Source organism: Paramormyrops kingsleyae, chromosome 11 (assembly GCF_048594095.1).
Source record: "Paramormyrops kingsleyae isolate MSU_618 chromosome 11, PKINGS_0.4, whole genome shotgun sequence".
In the NCBI taxonomy this organism is placed as follows: domain Eukaryota; kingdom Metazoa; phylum Chordata; class Actinopteri; order Osteoglossiformes; family Mormyridae; genus Paramormyrops; species Paramormyrops kingsleyae.
In genome coordinates, this window is record NC_132807.1 from 22,066,352 (window position 1) to 22,083,602 (window position 17,251).

Sequence of the window (17,251 nt, forward strand, 5' to 3'; positions counted from 1 at the left end):
ACAGGTGACAAACCATATGATGGCTGTTTCTGATACCTTCTCAGATTGCGCCACCACCCTCTTTGTCCGAGCCTTTGAAGGAACTATTCAGACAGCAAGAGGCAGTCAGAGGGAAGCTGAGGCTACAGCATAGCATTGAGAGGGTAAGTTTTAGCTGTGCTGTATGCTTTTTCTTGTCTTTTCCATGAAGATCTTTAGTCAGTGGTTGCATTGCTTTCTGTGGAATTCCTGATGTAATGTTTGCATGAGATTTCAGATCTTTGACTTCAAGAGTTTGCTCAAGGGGAGTCAGTAGCTGTTACGATAAACTGTTTGTCTTTCTCTCTTTTTTTTTCTTTCTTCTCCATTACAGGAGAAGCTGATAGTGTCATGTGAACAGGAAGTCTTACGGGTCCATTGCAGAGCTGCAAGGACGATAGCTAACCAGGCTGTTCCCTTCAGTGCCTGTACCATGCTGTTGGATTTGGAGGTGTACAACATGCCTTCTGAAAGTCAGGTGGGTCACCTGCATAAATGCGTAAGGTAAAGGCAAATCCTGTGATTGAACTGTAGTTGAAGACCCAAGCAAAGGCAAGACGTGTGGCAGTAATTGAACACAGAGTCCTTCACAATGCTGACCACTCAGCCACTGTGAAACCATGTTGTAAATTGTGCTGAGTGAAAGGAAATCTAATTTAACTCCAGTTTCTATGTTGTCTGTCAGCTGGTATGTGAGCCCCAGCAGTCTGTCCACTTCTTTTATTGACATTTGTGTTCTTTTATCTCAGGGTGATGAGAACAAGTCGGTGAGAGACCGCTTCAACGCCCGTCAGTTTATTTCCTGGATTCAGGACGTAGATGACAAGTATGACCGTATGAAGGTACAGCTTTGTGTGAGGCATCAGTGTCCCCGACCTTGCAGAGCTGTGGGGTATTTCAGGTTCTCAGTTACCCTTGACTAAGATGTAGGCCGAGTGCATTAAACTGAAACTTGTGTCTTTAACTGCACTAAATATTTTTGAGTGAATTACATATGAAATTTAATCAATCATTCAGATATTGTTCAGAAGCTACGAATGATAACCCCATAATTCTTTTTGTTTAATGTAATTAAGTTGCCAATTCCAGATGACATAATTGGATTATTGACTACCTAAAATATTGCTTTGAATACAAGGAAACAAGGAAATTAAATTAAATGGAGATCGTTGTATTTTTCTGTTTCAGTGATCTCTTTGGTAAACGACATCTCTTGTTCCCTCCCCAGACATGTCTGTTGATGAGGCAGCAGCACGAGGCAGCCGCCCTCAATGCCGTACAGAGAATGGAGTGGCAGCTGAAGATGCAGGAGCTGGACCCTGCTGGACACAAGTCCTTGTGTGTGAACGAGGTCCCCTCCTTTTACGTGCCAATGGTCGACGTAAACGATGACTTTGTGCTGTTGCCCGCATGACAGGGAAATGGTCTCACCTATGTGACGTCGCCATTAAAAAAGAACATATGGTAAGGGCTAGCCATCTGAAAAGGAATTATTTCTCGAAGATCATTACGTGTAAAGGAACAAAACTTGCTAATGATTCCCATCTTCAAGAGGAGGAAGCATTTTTTTTTACCGGGAGAACACGACTGCACTTTCATCCAGTTCTTTTGTTCTTTTGTTCAGAAAAAAAGCAAAATGACTTTGCTTTGAAGCAAACCGTCTTTGGTTGATCCTTGGTAAGGAGAGAATAAAATATTTTTAGTCTTGAAAATACGAACCAGACTGAGAAGAACCCTCCTTTTATTGTGGATCAGAACCAGCAAGGGGTGGATCTGCAAAAGACCTAAGATGGAGGAAAATAAAAGGGCAGCAGTGAGAATGGACAAGAGAGAACCTCAAGCTTCTCCTACTGTAAAGGGTGAAGTGTACCCAAGCCACTCCTGGAGGGGGTGAGGAGAGGGGCTTTCCACCAGTATCCCCTTCCATGCAAAGTTCAGCTGAGCCCCCGCACGGTCATACAAGGGCAGCCCCGCAGCCTGCTGGTGCAGGAGACACCACAGCAGAGCACGAACGGGTTGTCCGCGGTGTTCAGGCCTGTGCACCAGGCCGCAGGTGTGTACGGGCCCCACAGCCTTCCCCGTAGGGAGGAGAGGGGGTGGGCTGGCTCAGGAGGGAGTCTGACCACGAGTTTGCATGCAGGTTGAATCGGCCTCTACCTTCACGTCTCACACACCTGTTCATTGCAGACGAATGCATGAGGAAAAGAGGAAAATTAAACCATGGTGACAAGAGGTAAAGACTAAACGGTTAGCAGAAAAAAAAAAAACCTTTACTCGGGCATTTCATTGTTTTCTCTTTCTGAGAAAGTGACTTGAAACACTACAGAGCCAATGTTAGTTTAAAGGAAAAAACTAAATTGTATCCCGTAAATTCTGTACAGTTTTTATATACGTTAACCAATGTATTCTCGCTGCCTTCTAGATAATTTATTTTGCCACACATTACTGCAAAGTTGTAAATAACTTATGTACTGTAACTTCACTCTCAGTTAAGTGTAAAAAATTAATAAAATTATCTTTGTATGTACAGTTCACCTTTGGGAAGCACTTTTCCCGGTAACAATGGGCCAAAACGTGTACCCACATTCAGTATTTTAAAGACAGTCTCCTGTCCACAGTCTCAAAAGGTCCTTCACATTCTGTCCAGTCCTGGTTAAAACTGGTCAGAAGAAGGTAGTTCATAGACAGATCACAGCTTATGACCCCTTTTTCACATAAAATAGTTCTCAATAAAAAAAAACACAATCTTACTGCAGAATGGGTTTTAGATTAGTCAAGGTCTAGTAAAGATGTATTACACTTTTTTTTTTTTTACATAATTATCAAAGTTTTAAAAATTTAATCTAAACCGAGAAAATGCCTTTGTCGAAGTTTCTTAGTCAAGCAATTCAAAAGCCAAATTAATGTACAACAAATAAGGTTCTAGTCAATTCTGTCCTACTGTAGAAATGGCAAAGATTTCCACTATACCATACAGTGATATGTATTAAAATTTTAATTATTACATCTGAGTTTTAGTTAATGTATATCTGTGATTATAGGCACATTACACATGCTATAGGTTATATAGTATTGTATCCATTGGAATATGGTAGCCTGCCTGTTATTCTTTATCCCCAGTTTTAATACATTTTTTTTTTGCTAAGCTGTGCAGTAGCCTTATTGTAGTTTGTAGTTATAATAATTTGCATTTAGTATTTAACTGAGTGGAGTGAGGTTTTGGTTCATTTTTAATTTGCGGTATAAAATGTAAAAGCAACACTTTCTTCGCATTTGCCATGCAAGTGAAGTTCTCGTCGTATAGTTTTTCCGATTTCAGCTTTAATTTGAAGAAAGCTAGTGCTATTTTTCCCCCCTGAGCATTTTCTTAGCATGGTTTTACAAATCAGAGCGATTTTTTTTTTTTCCCCCCCACAGTCAGAAGGTGGCACTAAAGAGAAGCTATTGGTTACTAAACTAAAAGTTCTGCAGTTTCTGTCATAGCAAGGTAGACTTGCATATTTCTCTAGCCTTCTCCAGATGTCAGTTAATTGTTTTGTTAAGGGGATAGGCCTTGCTCATTTATAATGATGTATTTTTTAATAATCTTGTAGACACAACATTCTTTTTACTTTTCCCGGAGGACCTGCTTTTAATTGTTTTTAATTTCTCCTCTCCAAGAGCGGGTTTTCTCTGCACACCGCACTGATATAATATGCTGCATACCAAATATACTAACATTTGTCAAAATTACAAACTTTCAGCTCTGTGGAGGGAGGCAAATTCAGTTTTACTGATTCGTGACTTTCATTTTTACTCAATTTCTTAAGCCACAGTTTGAAAAAAGTCAGTAATCAGGCCTTTAAGTTTTGTACAATTTGATTTTAAGGTATATTCCTGTGTTTAGGTACTCTGTATATGGGTCTTTATCTAATCCTTGGGGTTTAACAGGTTGTTTTTTGAGGTTTTTATTATTTTACAGATAATCAGTATCTTAATACACCAGATACACACAAGACAGTATAACTAAACAAAAGTGACATCCTAAAATATCTTAGGACACTTTTGACTCACAGGTAAAAGTATCACATTTTATCTTTTACTGGTTGTGATGAGTCATTCATGTCCATTTACCTGCTACACTGAACCTTTTTAATGTTTGAAATGTGCTAAAATTGGTTTGTGGGCCTTTGTTTTACCACAGAAGCTTATATAAATATCCTCTCATAATTCATGTACATCCACTTTATTAATCCCGCTATTGTGGTATATTGCCGAAAGATGATGTTGTACACAATTACCTGCAATGGATAAACACAATTTTCAATTTTCATTTGCATTCCAGAGAAGACGTCAAAACAAACTTCTCTGGAATGGATTTGGCAGAGATTCATTTTGCCACCCCTTGCATTGGATGATCATGATGATAATCTTGAATTCTGTGCTAAGCATAAATACTTCCAACATGGTATTTAAATAGAATGTATTCCCTCCATAAGTCCTGCGTCCCTATTGTCTAACAGTTATGACTAAGTGGTTATGACATATGCGGTTTTATTTTTCCCAGATGCGGTTTTTTATTTTTATTTATTTTTTTCCATTAATAACAGAGGCTTGAAATTGTGAGGATCCATTGTCCAGACCCTTTGTTATACTGTAGGTCTGCGCTGTTTGGATGCTGTTACCTTGGCACAAATATGGCTGCTTGGCATCTCTTCATCCTATTTAAATGGCAGCATCCCTGCCATCTGGTTCACATCTGCTTATAGTACCTTGTACCTGTCATATTAAGGGTTATCCAGTATAACGGCACCCATCCTGCTTGGCTAAAAATAAAGTCCATTTTCCTTTCATCTAATTGGCATCTTAAATATACATTGGACTTGGTCCTATTTCAAGAGCATCCTTACGACCAAAATGAAGCCTCGCACTTATTGCAGTGGAATACCTGGCAGTGCTCTCGCCCGTTTCGTGACCTCGCAGTGTCATCCCACAACAACTTACCTCTACTTTTTCAACTGGACAGAATCCTTAACCATTTAACCATTTAAGTCACAGTTTCAAGCCTTGGTCCCCACGTATCTGTTACTTTCCCCTTCTATATTAACCTAAACCGGACAGTAGCTGTGTTTAAAAGGATTGAAATCATAACAACGCATGGAGAACTACTCTTTAAATGGTGAAATGATAACCTATTTATTATCTTTGGCACCTGTGGTATGTTGGAGCAGTCTCAGATGTGTAAATTTCCCTCTTGTAATGCATAAACGAGACGTTGTACATAGATGTAAATATCTCCCAGGACATTTTGCACCCTCCTCTTTGTACTAGTTTAAACTTGCGTAGAATGTGGGGTTCTAACAGCAATGAGACAGTGTGCTCGCTGCCGGTGATGTAACAATGTAATTTTTTTTTTTTTCCTTTTTTTGTACAATGTAGTTCAATTGTGTACATATTGTTAGAGCAGCTATTGGAAGGGGGGCGGGTTTGTTGATGCTGTCGTCAGTGCTGTAACATCTCCAGTACTGTTACGTCTAGCTGTGTTGATTTACTGAAAAAACAAAATGAGTAAAAAAAAAAAAAAAAAAATTAAGGAAAAAAACTAAACGGAATTAAAAAATAAAAATTATTTTCTACAGTTGCATGTACAGAGAGCGGGAAAAATGCTGTTGTCCCTCAGAGATTATGTTCGTAAATAAATTTTAAAAATACTTTCTTGGTCTGGTCTTCTGTTTTGTGCAATATTCTTGCAAGTTGCAGGGCATGCATAGGCATCACCCAGAGGAAGTTTTGTGATTAATTGCTCCAGATCAGTGGTTCCCATATAAAAAAAAATTACACACACCCATTATTTCAACAGATCGATCGATTAATACAGTCTTTTGGGCTTTGATTATGCGACTCAATATTTCATGTTTGTAATTGTGTGCAGCATTTGTGCTAGGCTCAAATTGAGTTTTCTTATATTCATACATTCAAACATTTCCATGCATTTTCAATAACTCATCCAGTTCAGGGTCATGGTAAGCTTCAGGTTCATCCCAGTCATAGAGCACGCACTGTACAATTTTAACAACACATTTAAACTGCAAGATGAAACCCACGTGAACACAAAATGAGAATCAGACCCACAACCCTGTTTGTGAGGCCACCGAGCCATCTTCTAGTTTAAAAAAATAATTTGCATGACCGATAAACCTCATTTGATTCGTTATTAACTCAAGGCATGATAGATAAACTAAGCTTTTGTGGTGAATAAGTGTCATGAATTATATTAAGCAGGGAAATAAGACAAAAGTCACACAAAATGAAAGGTTCCGTTAAGGATTCGATTAGGGTTGCCGCTGGTCTGACGAGTTGAGCTACCTATCGAGACGTACGATCGAGACGTACGATCGAGCCTTTCTGCACATGTGCAGTTCCACCTTTTTGGGATTAAGGTTAGGGTTTTATGGGTTTTTGGGGGGTTAGGGTTATCGATTAGCGCTACGGTAGCCTACCTCGACAAAGTAGCTCAACTCGACAGAACAGCGGTCCCTTATAATAAGGGACGCATAGTTTATTTTCCAATGCCGGATGATCCCGTATTATAAGGGACGGGTGGCAACCGAAGATTCCACAAACGGTCCAACTAACCTTGTATGGCAGTAAGACAGGCCTCCGTAGAGAGTTTGGCGGTCCATAGCCGAGATCCAGACATCTGGATGGGCAGGCGGGGCGCGTAGCGTGGAGGGGATGCTTCCCAGGCGTGTAAATGGAATTCAGTTGGTTTCGTTCCAGTCAACCCCTTAGCTAATTTGCAGCAGAGTGTTGTTTCTTTACCAGTCGATTACACCGGGGGGTTTGTTTGGTTGCTGTCGCAGTACGTTTCAGTGTCTGTTTGTATACTGGAAAACCCCTGGCGATTATTTGCTTCGATTCACGTTGACTGATATTAGCAATGCTTATGCTATACCGTTTGGATTATATATGATGCGTAAAAGGCATGTGTGTGGTGCAATTTCAGTGAACAAACCGACAAACGCATATATCAGGAACATTTTGCCTGATGTGTGTCGCCATGTGAGGGGGCGGATGCTCTGTAATTCCCGACGCTGATTGGCCCGGAGCGCCGTTACACCGCCTTTAATTTCATATCATTTACATATTACCCGCCCTTTTAAAGTTTTCCAAACCCGTGTTTTCCTTGTTCGGACAGCTGTTTTCACTGGTACGGTCTCTGAGAATGGACTTTGAAAGCAGGATTTTTCCCAGAATAGGCGCTTTTGGACGATACAACCGTATCGTGGTTTTCTTCACTTGGATCCCGAACTTTGCAGTAGCGTTTAACCTTTTTTCCAACGTATTTTTCACTCTGATACCCGAATCGTACCACTGCGCACCAGACCCGTCTCTCCTTCCTGCTGCCTGGGCTTTCAGCAACCTGTCTGAACAGGAGAGTCTGAACTTTACCATTCCTTGGGTGAAAGGATCCGGTCTGAGTCACTGTGAATTGTACAAGTACCCCGCAAATTTCACCAATTTCACGGACAACATGCCGAGAGAAGCAGTGGCGTGCACAAGAGGATGGGAGTACACGGAGGCGGCGGGACTTCATAGTAACTATGTGACACAGGTCAGTATGATGTGTACCTTTTATTTACACTGCTGGGAATTAGATCACATGAACGAATATTCTCTCTCGCTATATCAAATTCACCGTGAGCTGAACCATCAGAAAATATGAGGCTGAACGCTGCATATATTCATAGGGTTTACAACTAGGGATTTGGGCTATTATATATTGTCTTTAATACATTGTAGATCCAGGTCGGAAGAACTGATACTACAAATGCTATGCTGTCCAGGATTGATAATTGTCAATGTCTGTCTGTTGCTATGTACCGACGGGATGACATTAAAGTTGCTATTTGATATTTGGAATCGATTCGCCAAATTACATCATCTGTATGTTTGATATATACGAAGGACCTCTTCGCAGTTTTTTCTGTTTTTGAGTGTTTTATTGATAATCTGCTTCTTAAAAGTATTAGTTTAATTTAAAACCCAATGCCCAGCCCTGTACGAGGTAGTGTGTCTACTTTGCTGATAGGTTCCGTAGGGCTTGGTTGAGTCACCGCGGTCTCTGCCTCTGACATTCATCATCATTTAATCTAATTTCCAGACTAAGCACATTTTTACATATGCTCTGTTTGTGTGTGTGCGCCTGTGTTTGTGGGATATATATATATATATATATATATATATATATATATATATATATATATATATATATATATATATATATATAATATTTGCGTTTTGTTAACGTACATGGCTGGGTTTTCTTTGTTTTACTGCAGTGAGATTAAGATCAAGTACCTTTCTGGCACGTGTGAACGTAACATGCCTATTAGTGGCGGTTCTACAGCATTTCAGCTGAGGGGCCAGAGTGAGGCCAGTTGTTCTGTTGGGGGGGGCAGATGCATTTCGTTTTAATGTCCTCCAAGTATCAAGTATCTGCCAGAAGCAGAAGACCAGAGGTGGAGACTTAAGGTTCAGAGAGTGCAAATCCAGACCAAGATTTTGTTTCAGCCAACCAGTTGAATACTCTGTGACTGTCACTCTTTGTGCTCAGCTGGTTGGTTGAAACAAAATCTTGGTCTGGATTTGTACTCTCTGGACCTGAAATCTCCACCGTTGCAAAAGACAATTTTGAAAAGTAATGTTATTTATGCAGTGCTTTGCAGTCACATATTACAGTTTTTATAAATAAGTATTTCGCTCTGATTTCTTGTTTAGACTGTCTTGCTTCCCCAAGCTTGATAATTTTTTTCTGTCGTTAACTTAGATTTTCACCAACCGAAGAGACTCGACCACCCCGCTCTTCTGCGTTAATATATAAATGTAAATTATAAGTATTACTATTATTTCAGACCCAATTAACATACGTAGTTGGGGGGGGGGGGGGTTACCATGCATGTTGACACCCCCCCCCCCCCCCCCAGAACCGCCTATGATCCCTATATGGACAGTAAAGGACAGAATTTTCTTTGGTCTCCAAAATAATATTTTAATGATTGTTTTGAAGAAAATACATGCATGATTTTGCTTAGCATTACAATATGGGTACTGGGGATAGACAAAGGCCTGCTAATACACATGCTGTCGCTTGGTGCCGTGACTCTCTTTGAAGGTTAATCAGGTACCGTCACAACAGATGAATTTACACAAGGTGCCTCAGAAGTCCTCTGTGCAAAGAAGTGACGTCCGATCATATTCCTATAAAGTGTCTGACTTGGTCTGAGGAGGAGATAAAGCTGAAAGAGAATATAGCTGGTTGTCTGAATCACAGACGCTATTCCTGCCATGGGCACGTCCTGTGTTTACGTGTGTGCTGTGGCCGTGGTTTCCCATTTGTTGAAAACAAAACCCCAACCTCCCCCCCCACTCCCCTGACATTTCTTGGTTTTAAGGACTCTCTTCCACCCAGCTTCCTGCTCTGTGATGTCACTGGACCTTTGTGTTCCTGCAGGAGCTGGGAACAGGCCAGAACTTTCCATCGCAGGCATTTCCACCGCATTCCTGTTGTGGACTAGTCGATGTGGGTTAAGAACGGACAGGCAGGATGGGCTGAGGCCGAGAGCAGGATCTAATGCGATGGACATGATGTGATAAGCATCTCAGAGGCCTCTTCCTGTGAATCACTGGGCACGAGATCTTCTACGCAGTCATCATCTTATGTGTGCCTTCGTCTTCTATTGCAGTTAGTGTTTGCGTGCCACAGTGACAGTCAGACACCTCTATACACGTATCTATATTCCTGAGATCCTCGTATGAGATGACATAACCGAGTCTTTATTACGGAAGATGAAAAGTCCCTTTAACTTTGTAATCTGACTTCAGTTTGAGTGCGAAGATCAGCAGTGCGAGTCATAATGGTGTGTTTCCATCCTTACATCCATAAAGTATCGATGATGATGTTGATGATCCTCCATCCTCAAAACCAGCATAGTGTCAAAGGAGCTGTGTGTTTCTCCTAAGTATTTCATTAAAGGGGTGGTAAGGGAAGCCTGTCGACCTCTGAGTGTGGGAATTTGACCAGAATAAGGGATGATGCTAAGTGTTTGGATCCCCGAGCAACAAGCAGTACTGGGCTGTGAATGTTTCTGTGCGATTTATAAGCTGGTCCATGGGCAAAAAAACAAAAACATAGTGTAGGTGACACTTTCTTGGGGGGGGGGGGTGCTGGCAGTGAAATTTTAAATTTCATAGGTTGTAGGTTTACTTGATGGGGCACAAATATGTATTAATAACTCCGCTACTACTGGAGTACAGATCATGAGTTTGCGCGAGAAGTTGCGTCACGATTCATTAATGATTAGAAAACATCAGTATTTATCTTGTGTTATGCGTGACTTGTTCCTTCAGTAGTTCACAAAGATTTACAGAATTAACAGATATAGTGACAAATATAGTAACTGCTTGGGATAAAACATAATTCATTAATGATGAATTAACATGAGATCAGTATGTAGCTAAAACTTAGTTTGTGGTTAATTGATACATAAGTAATAGAATAGTACCATATTATTTTTACCCTGTCAAAGTAAATCAATAAGTTTAACCACTGAGTTTTTCCTGAGGCTGGGCGGGGTCCCTGAATTTGCCGGGCTCCTAGTCTAAGGTCACCTATCCATTAATCTGCTCCTGCGGTCGCATTACTAAATTGCTTTTATAAAATCTGTATCCTGGTCTCTCTGCAGTGGAACCTGGTCTGTGGAAACAGCTGGAAGATTCCCTTGCAGCACGTCTGCTTCATGCTGGGCTGGATACTTGGCTATGTTTTGCTTGGTAGCTTTTGTGACAGGTGAGCGTCACTCGCGGGACGCTTGTGCGTCTTTCGGCGTCATGTGTGCGCCGGCCTCATGCGCCAGCTGCGTGTTCTGTGCGCAGGTTCGGCCGCCGTCGCGGCTTCCTGCTCTCCATTGGCCTGTCGGGCTCGCTGGGCGTGGCCGTCTGTCTGGCCAGGGGGCCCCTAATTTTCCTTCTGCTGAGACTCTGCCAGGGGGCCGCGCTGTCCGGCGCGTTCCTCTCTGCCTACATTACACGTAAGTATCTTTTCTGATGCCCCCCCCCCCCCCCCTCAATATTTATTAGGTACTGATCAGGCATGTAGCCAGGTATTAAAATAACTAGTTTGAAACCCCCCTGGTTAGCAAAATTGATTGAGGGAGACACCTTTCAAAATTTATTTCTGGCTACATGCCTGCAACTCAAGTATGGGGTTCAATGGTGTTTAAACTCTGCAGCCTGAGGCGACAGTGGCAAGGAAAAACTCCCTAGAAGGAAGAAACCTTGGGAGGAACCAGACACAAAGGGGGAGCCCATCCTAGTGTGGAACACCCCCTAGTGTGTTAGCATAGAGCAATAGCCAGCCAGCAACATTATACAGTATACACAAGTAAGTGAAGTGAGACATTTGGATGCAGTGCAATGGGACAAACCACCTGGACAGTCCAGTGCAGAAAATTCCCTTTTCCTGTCATCGCAGTTAGTGAGGCAGCTGCCTCATAGTGGCTGGTTGAGGTTTTGAACAATATACAGTCTAGGTCAGGGGTGGCCACTCTTATCCGCAAAGGGCCGCTGTGTATGCGGGTTTTCACTGCAACTCCTTAATTAGATTACTAATTAGAGGACTGATTGGCTGAAGAGTCCTCACACCTGGGTTTGAACAGCTGACCTACAGGTTATCCCAAAAACCTGCGTACACACCGGCCCTTTGCGGATAAGATTGGCCACCCCTGGTCTAGGTAAACACTAGTGCTTCAAGGTGAGATGGTTGACAGGTCTCTCAGCCTGGCAGAGCAGAATCGAGCCGTAGCTGGTTATCCATCTGTGGGGATCTGTGTTTATGGTTCTGGGGAAAGGGACGAGGCCTCCATGACACCAGCGAGCTCACATTAGCGTGAGCTAAGAGGTCAGGAAGTCACAGGCAGTGGGATTCTGTTCATTTCTACCCACATTGTTCTATCCCAAGAACTTTCCTGTCATTGTCCTGGTGCGTGCCTGCATGTGCGTGTGGGTGGATCGAGGGTGTGGTGATATATTTGTGTTGGGAGGTTTGCTGTGGAATACCAAGGACTGTAGAGGCAGGGAGAGCGAGCTAGACCGCAGTCCTGCTGTTTGCACATTCTCTAACGTGCCGATTAGGTCCACCTGGGCTGGGGGGTGGGGGGGGGGGTCACAGGCACCTTGTGTGTCTGCTCAGGTTTAAACCTGTTATGTTTCCCATGTCACACTGAAAGGAGTTTTTCCAAACTGGAAACCAGCCCCCATACATGCTGGCTGACTTACTGGCCGTCGCTAAAACCTCTTCTCAAGGTCTCAGAAACAATGAATGACCCTGAATAGACAATAGCAAAACAGTTAAGAGAAAGAACTGAAACAGTATGGTTAAGGTTAATTTCCTCTCTTTTGGTTTATGAAAAGAAAATATTTAAACTCCATATGCTCCAAGTACCAGCAAATATCATACAGGCTGATATTTTAAAGGAAAGCACAGATACATGCTGTCTAAGTTATAATATCTCTCTCCCTCTTCTAGGACTAGAAATATGCGACCCACCTCACCGACTTATGATGACGATGATTGGTGGGTTCTTTGCTGTTGGTGCAGAGTTGCTGTTGCCAGGGGTGGCAGTGCTGTGCCGTGATTGGCCAGTACTGCAAGCTGTAGCCACCCTGCCACTCTTATTGCTGCTTTCCTATTGGTGGTGAGTTGGCAGATGTTGACCCTGCTTTTTGGAGGTGCCATGTAGCTGATGTGTACATCAGCGTGTGTCTATGTCCCTGTAGCTGTGCCTCGCGCTTCCCCGAGTCTCCTCGCTGGTTCTTGGCCACCTATCAGATCTCTCAGGCCAAGAAGGCACTGCAGAACATCTCCACCCAGAACAAGGTGTTTCTCGGTGAGGAGATCTACCCGGCTGAGAGCCTGCTGTCAGGTAGGGTCATGTGACCATGCCAGTGTCCACTCCGCAGTGATAGTTGACACCTATGCTCTGAAAACCCCCTCGTCAGTATCCCAGAATTCCTATTTTCGGTCCTATTGCATCTTTGCTCCCTCGTTCTCACCTTTGCCCCAATCTTCTCACCCAGGGTTGATTCCTCCTGGGACTCCCATGGGAATTTGACGAGCGGGGGATGGGAGGGGTGGAAGTATGCGATGTGGCTGCGGATGCGGCCAGAGCCATAAGGCCTCGCTTTGTGCCGGGGGCCTTTAAACGTCCCCCTAATGTTCGCGTCTCTGGCTCTAATTCCATTTGGGCTGTGCAGTGTGCAGCCCTGGGAGGAACTTCTGTGGGCTGCACTGCAGATTCCGGTGCTGTTTGGGATGCCAGAGGCCGGGGGGGATGGAGGGGGGGGGGTATCAGGAGCTCACTCGACAGAGATGGAGGAGCTCTGCATTCAGGAACATTCTTGTCACTATTACCTCATTTATACATTCTAGAAGGGTTTCCTAGCAGCGCTGCTAGTGATTGTGATTGCTGAGGCATGACCACTGTTGCTCCCGTTTCACGGCGGATGTTTCTGGTTTCCTCCCACCCCCGCGCTCCTTGCTCCCCCCAGAGATTGATGTGGCATACCCGGAGGATTCCCCGGCCCGGTACCACCACATCCTGGAACTGTGGCACACTCGCATCATCTGGAGGAACTGCCTCATCCTGGGCTTCACTCTGTGAGTGCTGCAGGCCTGACCCCAACAGCTCCTGTCCTTGTCTTCTGCTTCCACCTCATGTGATTAAGCAAAATTAACTTAGGTGGAGGGGGGCACTTAATGCCCGTTCTCTAATTTCTTTTTGGAGAGTTTTCTTTTTGGGCGCGGTGTGTGGCTTGGGATGAATAGGACACGTTATTTGTGATCAGGAGGTTGTTGGTTTGAATCTCATGCTTGGCAGAGTAGCCGTTTCCCCTGTTAGACCCTTGACCAAGATCCTGCACCCCCTGAAAAACGCTCCAGGGTTGCTGGATGGACTCTCCCCTCTCTCTCTGTGTTTCCAATGCGCCTCTTCTCAAACCTCGCAATACTACAAATGGCAAATAAAGCTTCATTTCATTTTCATTTCACGCCCCTCCTAGGTTCATAGGCACAGGAATCCAGTACTGCTTCACTCGGAACCTGCACAGCTTCTCCCCAAATTTCTACTTCAGCTACTTTCTGCGGGTGGTGACGGGGGCGGCTGCCTGCGTGCTGCTCTGCCTGTCGGTGGAGCGCTTTGGTCGCAGGGGCGTCCTGCTCCTTTCGGCCATCGTCACGGGCCTGTCCTCGCTCCTGCTGCTGGCCCTCACCCAGTGTAAGACCTACAGCCAGAAACCGCTCAGCCCCATCCATCCATCCATTCATCCATCCATCCATTCATCCATCCATCCATCCGCTAAGCACTTGTGCTGGTCTGGGTGGCGGCGGGGGGAGGGGGGGGGGCACAAATAGGGGGACACTTCAAAACACTTGGAGGAAACAAATCTGGGTTCAGTATCTCATTGTCCAACCTGGGATTTCTAGATATGGGATGTAGGATTTACGTTGGTTGTTCCAGCAGTTTGTATTGTCACTGAAGAACATATGGAGAGGAATTTGCTAATGTTCTGAATTGCATGTAAATTTATTGAAATACACGACCCACCGGCGTGCCGGTACTCCGCGGCACAGGCGCCCTTCACCATCACAGATGACGGGTGCCCGCCGACGCCACCTGGTGATGGTTTGTGGTAATTAGCAGAGGCGCGGGGGCCCGCTCTCAAAGTGCGCTGTCCCACTCTGTGTGCACAGACCTGCAGAGCGCCCTGGTCCTGCTGCTGTCAGCGATCGGCCTCCTGGCCTCCCAGGCCTTGGCAATGCTCAGCGTGTTCTTCGGCGGCGAGGTCATGCCCACCGTGGTCCGGTAGGTACCAGCTCCCCCCCCCCACCACCACCACCACCCCACCCTCTTTACTTTACACTGAGGCCTCCTCTATGGCGGCATTGCATGCTTCGGTTCATTGACAGGAAAGGGTGGTGGGTCGCAACCAAAAAGTGGGTCTCAGGACCATTGGGTTTAAAAAAAAAAAAAAAGTTTTGATTTTTTTCAGTGTCAGACTTTTTAACAGTGTGTGAAGGCATTGCTGTGGCATTTTTTTTTTTTTTACAATTTGTTCAAATTCTTAATTTGGGTCATGACATATTGACCAATGAAAAATGTGGGTGCTGAGGCTAAAGCTGCTTAGAACTCCTGATGTACTGGATGACGTTCAGCGTGTTGTAGATGCCCAGGGATGCGAAATGCCAGCGGCCTGGGAAGTGCTTCCTGCATCCTCTCCAAAGCCCTGGCAGTCGGGCAGGTCTAACAGACACTCCAGCAGGGTCACCATCTCCTGTGCTGAAGAGCGTGTGTCCGGTGCCAGCTGCTAGGTGTCTGTGTGTGTGTGTCTCCATCGCCCCCTGCTGACCCGATACTTCCCGCCTCTCTCCTCAGCGGTGGAGCCCTGGGCCTGGTTCTGGGTGCAGGCTGTGTCGGCATGGCAGCCTCCTCCCTCATAGAGCTCCAGAACAATGGTGGCTACTTCCTGTACCACGTGGTGTTCGCCTCCTTCGCCGTGCTCTCCGTGCTGTGCGTCATGCAGCTGCCCGAGAGCAAGCGCAAGCCGCTGCCCGACTCGCTGCGGGACGGCGAGAACCAGCGTCGCCCCCCCCTCTTCCCGGACCGGGACGAACGCGACGCCCTCCCCCTGCTCAGGACCCCGACAGCCGCCTCTGATTACGACCCTGAAAGCTACTCGCGCCTGGTCACCGCCACCAAGAAGATGCTGGGGAGAGAAAGGCCGTATATGACGGCAGCGTCGTCACACTGCCCCCTGCTGGCCACTGATGCACATGACGCTCAGGAAGAAAAAGCATTGCACAAAGAGTCTTCCTAAGCCCATCCCTTGTGTGCCCCCCCCCCCCCCCCCCCACCCCATCCCCTACACACTGTTACCACTAAAACCCATGGGAGTCTCCCCTTGGGATCAAAGGGACTACAGTCTGAGCTGGACTCTGAGCCCGCCCCTATATCGGGAGTAGTCCGCAGAACCGGGTGCTGTCAGTGTTGTGTTGCTTGAGACAAAATTAAAAATGACCGTTCAGCTGTCGGGTCTTGATCTGAGGCTGTGGATCAGTGTCTCCCAGCTGTATCCTTCCTCCATGTACTGGTACAATTTTAGAGCCATTAATGGTCTCATCCTGTGTTACTGGCACATGGCTCTCAGTTTTGGCTTGACCGTATTCGTCAGATTCAGGATGCAGTGCAGGACTTACGTGAGTCTGCAGTCTGTTTCACTGGTCAAAAAAAAAAACAGACTTGTACGAACATCGTTCATTTGCTCTCAGATCTTGACTTTTTTTTCCTCAGTTTGCTCATGTTGTTTCAGTTACTGTGCCAGGCTGCCGGAACGGGTTTTTTTTTTTTTTTTTTTTTTTTTTAAAAAAGAGCGTTTGTTTTGCCATCGCCCAGTGTCACTGAGAACCCAAGTCAACACTGCTGGGGAAGTTTCTGGCAAAGGAATGCAGGCCTGCGTGTTTGCAGTGCCCTTTGCACGCGGGACTTGTGTAAGGAGGAAGCACACTTTGACGCTGCAGTAGATGCAACCTAGAAGTTCTAGTGTGGTTTGGAGCTGGAGACAGAGCCCTTAGCATCTTACGTCAGTGTCAAGCTCTTTATGGAAGCCCCAGTGCCTCGTATCTGCAGCTGGATGGACGGCCGCGAAACACACAAACTCGGTGTGGCCTAAATGTCTGGAATCTATGCTCATTCCATCCTGCCTCTGCAGCTACTTCTCCTCACGTTTAGGTGACTCTGCATGTTTGCCTGGTTTGTGGTAGTAAGTGATGGTTTTTGTATTTTTAAGAGTGAAATATCCTTTTTATTATTTTGCAATAAAATCCTATGAAAAGATCTGTACCAAAAAGCTGGGTTTGTATATCCGTATATGAACGAGATCATTCTAATTTAGATGCATAGATTTTATTATGGAGTTATTTTAATTAACTCGTTACCAAAATCTAATTGGAGTAATTAGTAGTGAAGTAATTAAAATAGATTAGAGATTTTTAATTAACACTACGGTGTATAAAATGTTCAGATTTTTCTAGATAAGGTTTGCGCCCCCCTCCCAATTACAGTGTTCAGCCCTCACCAAACGATTTGTTGGCCGGGTGCCAGTTAGTGGAGTGGAGTCAGTGCTCAGAAATGACACTGGA

General features: G+C 44.8%; 2 protein-coding genes across 4 annotated transcripts in view; both read left to right on the top strand.

Moving 5' to 3' along the window:
• ankrd11 (ankyrin repeat domain 11) overlaps positions 1–5,709 on the top strand; it is a 78,250-nt gene extending 72,541 nt beyond the window's left edge. For all 3 annotated transcript variants that reach the window (XM_023790741.2, XM_023790740.2, XM_023790742.2), the window contains 4 exons: positions 45–143; positions 353–496; positions 768–860; positions 1,247–5,709. In XM_023790741.2, coding sequence (XP_023646509.2) covers positions 45–143; positions 353–496; positions 768–860; positions 1,247–1,432 — 522 coding nt within the window. In that variant the 3' untranslated portion in view covers positions 1,433–5,709. The remainder of the gene's footprint in view (positions 1–44; positions 144–352; positions 497–767; positions 861–1,246) is intronic.
• A 1,433-nt stretch (positions 5,710–7,142) lies between these two features.
• Positions 7,143–16,959, top strand: slc22a31 (solute carrier family 22 member 31). The gene is made up of 9 exons (XM_023790828.2): positions 7,143–7,612; positions 10,743–10,846; positions 10,933–11,087; positions 12,584–12,752; positions 12,835–12,980; positions 13,606–13,714; positions 14,116–14,330; positions 14,807–14,918; positions 15,489–16,959. The coding sequence occupies exons 1-9, from the start codon at positions 7,223–7,225 to the stop codon at positions 15,928–15,930; spliced, it is 1,842 nt and encodes a 613-aa protein (XP_023646596.1). The 5' UTR covers positions 7,143–7,222; the 3' UTR covers positions 15,931–16,959.
• The last annotated feature ends 292 nt before the right edge of the window (positions 16,960–17,251 follow it).

Coding starts and splice junctions, on each gene's coding strand:
- slc22a31 (XM_023790828.2), top strand. CDS start 7,223: ATGGACTTTGAAAGCAGGATTTTTCCCAGAATAGGCGCTTTTGGACGA. Junction 11,088..12,583: donor CCTCTCTGCCTACATTACAC/GTAAGTATCTTT, acceptor TCCCTCTTCTAG/GACTAGAAATATGCGACCCA. Junction 14,919..15,488: donor GTCATGCCCACCGTGGTCCG/GTAGGTACCAGC, acceptor CTCTCTCCTCAG/CGGTGGAGCCCTGGGCCTGG.